This window comes from Anneissia japonica, unplaced genomic scaffold (assembly GCF_011630105.1).
Source record: "Anneissia japonica isolate Jap-2015-1 unplaced genomic scaffold, ASM1163010v1 scaffold1060_len253145_cov167, whole genome shotgun sequence".
In the NCBI taxonomy this organism is placed as follows: domain Eukaryota; kingdom Metazoa; phylum Echinodermata; class Crinoidea; order Comatulida; family Comatulidae; genus Anneissia; species Anneissia japonica.
In genome coordinates this window covers 131,781-140,061 of record NW_022735641.1, presented here as the reverse complement: position 1 = coordinate 140,061, position 8,281 = coordinate 131,781, and the positions used below count along the sequence as shown (strand labels likewise).

The window sequence follows — 8,281 nt, the reverse complement described above, 5'->3', positions numbered from 1 at the left end:
TTGATTAAAAACACTAAAACATTCTTAGTACATATTTGAAATATAGATTGGAAATAAAATCTTTGTTTTGATGTTTAACGACATTATACAATGACTTAACCAGTTAAATAAATAAAATCCTGCAATAGAAAAAAAAACAACATAGATTTGCGTGTATTTACTTTCTTTAATTATTAGTAGTTAAAGCATAATATTAATACAGTTTAAACTACCTCTGTTTTGACTAACTCCTAACAACATAATTTACATCATTCAGGCTTAAATGAATGACTGACTGCCTTTTTAGCAAGTTTGGTGTCAATGTTACGTCCATACATTTTTTAAATGACAGACCATTATATTTACCATCATAACAATTTGATTACAAATCCTACAATCTTGAGATTTATTTTTAAGAAAGTACAATATATTACCAACTTGCTGAATGGAATAGATTTGTCTTAAAACCAATTTGAAATTTTGGCATTCATGTCACACATTGTGTCCCAACCTGGTGGAGTGACCCATATATTAGTTTATAATTTTTTAACATATATATTATTTATTTAACTTTTATTATAATAAAACAAAGTTATTTATCTTAATAATAATAGTTTAAAACACAATAATAACTATTATTATTATCAATTAAAATTCCCTTATATTAATATTAATGAACGAGCCATCAAATCAAGCGATCCCATACTTCACTTTGAGCGCAAAAACCGCTTTTCTGATTGGTTGAGCAGGAAACAACAACCGGCCGCGCGCGTCTGTTGATTTTGGGCGGGATCGGAAAAAGCCAAGCACACATTCATAGTGTGGCTAGCCTAGGCCTAGGCTGAGAGTGGTTCGAGTTTGATTTTTTTTACATTTGGGTATTATCGATAAAGATATTTAAGGATGACAGAATTCAAATATGTTCTGCTGGAATTTTTTGACGAAGATCCACCAAGTGTAGATATAGGAATGACAGAATGGATCGACGAAGAGATAACTGAAAGTAATTACGAAACTTGGATAGGCGAAGAGGTATTGTGTGCTTGGCACAGTGCTGGTGGTAGCAAAAAACGACCAGATGTGACTCGATGTGCCGCAAAAATCATTTGTTTTGGAGGTAAGTAGGCCTATTCTTCAGTATAAAGTGTTTGTTAAAATGAACAACATTTTATTCAAGACAATTAGCATAGCACACCTCGATCACATGATGTATATGCTCCAGACGCTACCGCTTTCCCGCGGTACAAGGTCATGTGACCCTTACATCATTACGTCACTACTATAAATAGTAACTCCCGTTACACCAGGCCCTAGACCGGCGGGACGCCTAGGCTAGGCCTACTAGGCCTATACTCTAGGAGCTAGGCTAGCCAGGGGGTCATAGCGGTAGCCGATCATTTCGGTCGCACTTCGTTTCGGTTGCGCTTCACTTCAGTCGAGATATAACAATAATAATAGGCCTAAACTTTGTTATCAACTAATGTTACTGCAAACACAGAGATATAAAAATTATTTTTACATCTCTACCTATAACATTAATTAGGCATAAATTAATTTATTAATTAATTAATTAATTAATATGTGCAAGTCGTGGGTGGTTAAACCCATGGTATTCAAACAAATAACTGGTTAACTATAAAATATTGATTGGAATTTAGCTTAGTTTATTTGCTATCAAAGTATGATAAACCGATTGACGAACTTATAATGATAATGAGGCCTGGTATTTTTATTTCAAATTTTGTGTTTTCTAAACTTCATTGTTGCTCCATATTTGTTAAAAAAATATACCGCGACCGAAATGAAGCGCGACCGAAACGATCTGTATTCGTCATAGCTAGCTATAAAAGACCTTTAGTCTGGATTTGAGTCGTTTCGACCCTATCTAAAAGGCGTAAATTTTCACAATAATTTATTGTGTTTAATTGGGCTATTTCAGAATAAATAGCCACTCAAGCAAAGTAGGGTTTTTAAGATTTAAAATAAAAACCTGTTGGTTGAAATTATTTACTTTCGCATTCATAAAATGGTTTTTGATATAACGGGTTGTCTAACATTGTATGTCAAAATTTTGAACATATCAAGCTTTTAACAAAAATTGTGATATTTCTTTTGAAAACGATCTAGGCCTAGGCTATAAATATAAAATAAATGAAAACAATTCTTTTATTTTCACTTTTTTTTTATTTCAATAAAACAAAATTTGATGTTGAACTAACATTTGGAATGTTATTTATACAGTGTAATCTAAAAAAAAACTGTACCTGATCAACGCTAAACCGGATGATAAGTCCCAAATTTATTAATATTTTATTAATAAAACATGTTGTGATAACCGAATCTCTCCAAATTCGAAACAAATTTTTCAGTCCAGATCACTAAAATCTACTTCTGCACACCGGACAGCTGTCTAAAATAACAATAGAATGTTGCAAGGTGTGAAAACTCGCCCACCTACAGCACACCTAAAATTACACTCAGCATGAGCAGCATGGGTAAAGGCCATTGAGAGTTTGTAAATGAAGTTTTTTTTTTCCTGCCAAAATGAAATTTTTATTATTATAAAATAAAATTTATAACAAATGCATTTTGAAATTAATGATACATGTGTTCGGTATTTGGAGATTCTGCTGTAGTAACTGTTTAAATAGTATACTATTTTTAACTTTATATATTTTTATATTATTGCTGTAGGTGATCGTGCTGAACTTGCTAAGAAACGGAATGTGTATGTTACTACTGGACAGTTGAACAATTTCACAACACCATTAGGAAAGGGAAACAGAAAGAGGAAACCTAAACGATTTTATGATGCGCTTGCAAGCGATGATGATGATGACTCTAACGACATTGAGGCAAGCAAGGTTTTAATAGTGACAAAAAAGAAATTTTGGACTGAAGTGTTCTCCCAATTGAAAAATTAATACCGGTAAATTGTTGAAGAAACTTGATTTTTCAGGCATGCTTTTGAGTTGAGTTTTGTCCTACCCTAGATATTTACTTAAATTTAGGATTCAATTAGGTTTCTTGTATTCTCTGATAGTTTTAGACATTAAACAAGTGAAGAAAAAGCTATGAGTGCTAAATTATGTCACAATTATTGTACAATAAATTAATACCGGTAAATTTGAATTAATACCGGTAAATACTTATTTACAAAGTTGTGTTCTATCAAAAAACAAAGAAAAAAATATGGGGCTATTTTTACCTACTCGCAAATTGGGGCCATTTTTACTGGGCCAATTTTTACCAGGGCAATTCCTACCAAGGTGATTTTTACAGGGCCATTTTTGTCGCGGCCATTTTTAACAACAGACAACAATAAGTTAAAGATGGGTAATTTTTACAAAAGTAAATTTCTCTAAAATATTGCCATGTATAATTTTAATTGTAATAAAGTTCATTCAATTTAGTAGTTAAATGTTTAAAACTTTATATATTATACCATGTATTGTTGTTTCACTATTTGAATTTTTTTCAGGGAAGGGTGTCTTTGCAACAAAAGAGTTTTTTCCTGGAGATTTCCTCCTCGAATATGCCGGAGAGCTTATTTCTGCTGAAGAAGGTGAAAACAGAGAGGAGACATTACCAAGCGTATTTAGATTTTTTTTTAAATGCAAGGATAAAGGATATTGGTGAGTAAAATCAAAGACTGCAAATTTCTTGAAAAATTGTTTTCCTTGAAACTTTACCTACCGTAATACTTTTATTTTTTTAAAAACTGCTTATCACTTTTAAGTGCATGACTAGTTATTTAAAAAAAACAAAAATAATGTAGTCCCCGCGTACCAGTTTTCAGTTTCAAGATGATGTTTAATTGAAAATGAGCATTCTAATAACAAAATCTGAATTTGAGGTAATGAGGCCGTGAGGGCCAATTTTTTGTGTGTCTTGTACCGTATGCAACCTCTTATTTACATGGTTATCAGCTGTTATGTAGAAGAACCTATACAGACTGCTAAAAAAAAAAAAAACACACAAGAGCTCAGCCAGTAAGGAGGGCCTGCCTGTTGATTCAATCCCGGATGAAGTTTTAGAATTTTAATTTTTCTATTTATTTTTAATAAGATTTTTTTTTTTAAAGGAATTTTATATGCTTGGTTGAGGTCTGTGCTCTCTGAGTGCTTTCTAGTTAATTTTTTTTTAATGGTGATTGGGCAGAACAGGACAGATTGATTCTATATTAGTATGTGTTTTGCAAACACAGCTGATATCAAGCATTCATTGTGAAATTCACACGTTTGTGGTCCTTCCCACACTCCCAAAAATATTATTCCAAACTTTGATGGGGAAAAACAAATTATATAATTAATGTGTTAAAACATGATAAAACCAGGAAGCACAACCCTATAACCAAAAGCTTAAACCGAACCATGAAATATCCCTGTTTGTGGTATACAATAAATTATGTTTGATTTTTATTACTATTTTGTCTGGTTTACAGAAATTTATTGACTCATTCAGAAATCTTGCATCAAATAAATAGTCAATGACATCATCAAAAACTTAAATTTTTGTGTCATATTCTGATAAAGATCATTGAAATTTATTTTATATTTGTATTTTAAAGTTTAAATTTACTTAAACAGCAAGTTTAACCAGCAGAGAATGCAAAAAGAATACTAAGAATTATTAATTTCCTGGCCTAGTATTCTTATTGTTATAAAACTTTTCATTTACAAATACTTCATTATTTACAAACACCACAGACTAATTTGTATGTAAATGAAAAGGTTGACTGTACATAAACAATTTTTTAAACAAGAACACACTGAATAATAAAAAATTTTACTCTTTCTTATAAAAAAAAGTGTATGCAACATTGATAACTAGTCAAAGTTACTCCAAGATCTTTGGTCTAAAACATTTTTATTTTTCAGTATTGACGCAACAACTCCCAAGGTTAATCAAGTCGGTAGATTTGTGAATCATGGAGAAAAACAAGAAATTAATTCATCAATGAAAGTACTTCTAAATGATGGATTGCCTGTATTGTGCCTTTTTGCAATAAAACACATAAAAGCAGATATGGAAATTCTTTATGATTACGGAATATTTTTGTAAGATATAACCACAATACCATGGAGAATAGAAAGTCAATGTACTGAAGACATTACTGTAAATACAGAATGTTAAACTACTGTATACACAAAGAAACTATTGTTTAAATAGGATCATAAATTCAAAGATCACCTAGACATTACAAGACTCATTAAATTGAATAGCTTTGTAAGAAAAGATAGTATAGGTAAGATCCGATGGAGAAAGGTTGCCTTACAGCTACTGTACAGTGTGGCCTCTCAATTATTAACCTATTCTTCACTAGAAAAACAACTGGTTTAACCAGTTGTTGCAGAAGTGGCTGCTGACTTTAAAAGTCAGCAGCCACTTCAAGACACAAGACACTTGTGCTCCCTCCAATTAAAGACCACTTCTAGTATTGGGGTTTTCATGGTCTTTAGCAACTTTGGTCTCTAATTAGAATAATATAGATAGAATACAATTGTAATTTAGGACCACAGAAAAGTGGCCTTTAATTGGAAAGGTCTTTATTTAGAAGGAAACCTGTTATAGATTTCTACCATTTACACAAAATCACACTGTGCTCTAAAAAGACAAGGAGAGCCAGAGAGGATGCAATATTTGTACTGGTGCCATCTCTAAAACAAGGAAAGTAAAAGGATTGAATTTTGACATTTGTTCTCTTAACTAGTACAAGTTGGACATACGAAAAGTGCAATTGAAGTTTTTTGTGTTTCTGAGAGAGTGCTTTATCATCCTGATAGATTTAGAAGTAGCCATATCACATCAAATAAAATAACCTAAAACGCCTACAAGTAGTGGAAGTGCAATGAGAATTTAAAATAATCCAAGATTCATTAAATTCAATATCTTTGTAAGAAAAGATAATTTAAGTCAATATACTGAAGACGTTAGATCCAGTAAATTCTAGCTGTGCACCAAGATACTATTGTTACAGTAGAACCAACCATCCAAATTCACATGGACGAAACACAATCCAGTATAACCACAATACCATGGAGGATAGAAAGTCAATGTACTGAAGACATTACTGTAAATACAGAATGTTAAACTACTGTATACACAAAGAAACTATTGTTTAAATAGGATCATAAATTCAAAGATCACCTTGATATTACAAGACTCATTAAATTGAATATCTTTGCAGAGATGTAATTGTGCAGGGCTGAGCCGGGCGGAGCCGCCCTGCCTAAAAGTCTACCGCCCAGCCTAAAGCAAAATTTAATGCCTTCCGCCCAGCGTCAAACGTACATATCCGGAATTCTTACTTTTTTCGCGAGATATCATCACATATTTTCTAGCCTCAAACCTCATGCAAGCAGCCTAGCAAATAAAACAACATCAGAAAACCAACCAAGTGGAACTGCCAGGCTTTAGCGCTGATTGGACGCTCACGTTCTACTTGACTGAACAGTAAACTGTTTGATCAGCTGGAAATTGACACTGTGTCCTATCAGTCACGTGATCTGTATGCGGTATAGAGTTTGTTATTGTTTTGATCTAGGTTTGGATGTGAGGACAAGCAGGCCTTGAATCAAGAATGGTTGGAACTTAAGCAGTATATTATCGACCACTATGCTACAAAAACAAGCAGCGAAGTAGTAAAGTTGCTGAGTACAAATCAAATGAGGCAGCTGTATCCAAACATTGCAGGACTAGCTGAATCATACAGGACAATCCCACTGCACACTGCCGACGTAGAACGCGACTTTTCCCAAATGAAACTAATAAACATGTCTAAGAAATAGAATGAAGGAAGAAACATTAGATGCGATCATGAGAATCGTAATTGAAGGCCCAACACTAAAAGAATACCAATTTAAGAAAGCTGTAGAGGCTTGGGCCAGTAAGAAAAATCGTCGCATTAAGTTGGACAAAGGCACACATATATACCTCAAAGCGCGATAAATTAAAGCCCCATTCCCGGCAAAATTTCAGTTTTTAAGAAAAATCTAATTTTTGTATAATGTTATAAAGATTTATAAATATAATACGGAATTGCTAGTTTAACTGAATTTAGACATTCCTAAGAATGAAAAAAATGTAAAATAAGACTGAAATTTGATTTTTTGTGTTCCACACAAAAATAAATGCGGATGAATTTTTCATTTTGCGATAGGTCGTGAGAAGAAATATCGTAGGCGCCGAAAACATTAGCCTATCCAACGCTGCTAGGCTAGGCCTAGTCTTACCTCGATTTAGGTTCTGCTATCACACATAAAAACGGCTGGCATGATATTTTCCGTTGCTAGTATTGACACGTGTGAAATATAATATTTCATAGGAATTATTTCAAATTTGTTAAAAAACTGATTCTGACTGAGATTTTGACACTTAAACAAACATATCTCAACCTAACCGAACAACCGCATTGTGTGAGATGCGAAGTACAAAAACTAATCTCTTTAGAGAGGGCGCACTTTATTGACTGTATAAAGTATACATAAAAGCGAGAGTATTCCAGTGGATGCGATCTACAACCTCTGAATTTGCCTAGTAACGATGAATTCGTCGAGAAAATGGTAATATTTTATGAGAAATAGTCTGTATTTCTCTTTTTTTTTATCCTTTTGCGTAAAACTGAAATTCATGCCAATATTTTTCCATGATTTATAATAATTGGAGTAATGCAAATTTATGCATATATTCTAAAAAAAGTCAGTTTTTAGTGAAATTTTGCCGGGAATGGGGCTTTAAGTATAAAATTTTAATTCTGTTTGATATCATCATTACAGTATACTGTTTGTTACATTGGACCATGATGTATTCGGACCATATTTATACACAAAATGCATTGTCTCATTGTTTCCCACACGATGATTAACAACTATTTCCCAGGCTACGACTATTTTTAACTCTCTGGGTTTTCCCATGTAGTGCGTCAGACCTCCAGAACACGCAGACGCAGATAAACAAATACATACAATACTGTAAACACTTTATTAACTCCTGCTAATTCATATTTGACCAACCAAAGATATGAACATTATTATCAGTATTGTTTCTTTATAATAAATAAACAACAACACTTTTTAAAATATTGTATTTATTTTTTTATTATTAACTTCTTTATTCAATACTGCATAAATAAATAATTCGCAATCGAAAACTACGTGCTTCGCAAGAAAACGTCTGGTGAATGGAGTCCAATCTCGAGCTACCGCCGTCAATCTCGATCGGAGCATCATGCGTGTGTTGATAGAGGCTGAATGTTTGTGATTTGTTAATCGAAAGTTTGTTTTGAAATTGAACAAATAAC

General features: G+C 32.7%; 2 protein-coding genes across 2 annotated transcripts; both read left to right on the top strand.

Moving 5' to 3' along the window:
* The first annotated feature begins 6 nt into the window (after positions 1-6).
* On the top strand, positions 7-3,582 carry LOC117116634. The gene is made up of 3 exons (XM_033260708.1): positions 7-1,096; positions 2,674-2,908; positions 3,461-3,582. Exons 1-2 carry the CDS (start codon positions 883-885, stop codon positions 2,901-2,903), a joined length of 444 nt encoding a protein of 147 aa, XP_033116599.1. The 5' UTR covers positions 7-882; the 3' UTR covers positions 2,904-2,908; positions 3,461-3,582.
* On the top strand, positions 3,284-6,264 carry LOC117116635 (N-lysine methyltransferase KMT5A-like). Its single transcript, XM_033260709.1, has 2 exons — positions 3,284-3,614; positions 4,860-6,264. Exons 1-2 carry the CDS (start codon positions 3,400-3,402, stop codon positions 5,041-5,043), a joined length of 399 nt encoding a protein of 132 aa, XP_033116600.1. The 5' UTR covers positions 3,284-3,399; the 3' UTR covers positions 5,044-6,264.
* Positions 6,265-8,281: the final 2,017 nt, after the last annotated feature.

What these genes read in the sequence shown, in the direction of transcription:
- LOC117116635 (XM_033260709.1), top strand. Translation starts at nt 3,400, where the DNA reads ATGTTTAAAACTTTATATATTATACCATGTATTGTTGTTTCACTATTT. An exon ending in TGCAAGGATAAAGGATATTG is followed by an intron (nt 3,615 to 4,859) that starts GTGAGTAAAATC and finishes TTTATTTTTCAG; the next exon opens with TATTGACGCAACAACTCCCA.
- LOC117116634 (XM_033260708.1), top strand. Translation starts at nt 883, where the DNA reads ATGACAGAATTCAAATATGTTCTGCTGGAATTTTTTGACGAAGATCCA. An exon ending in AAAAATCATTTGTTTTGGAG is followed by an intron (nt 1,097 to 2,673) that starts GTAAGTAGGCCT and finishes TTATTGCTGTAG; the next exon opens with GTGATCGTGCTGAACTTGCT.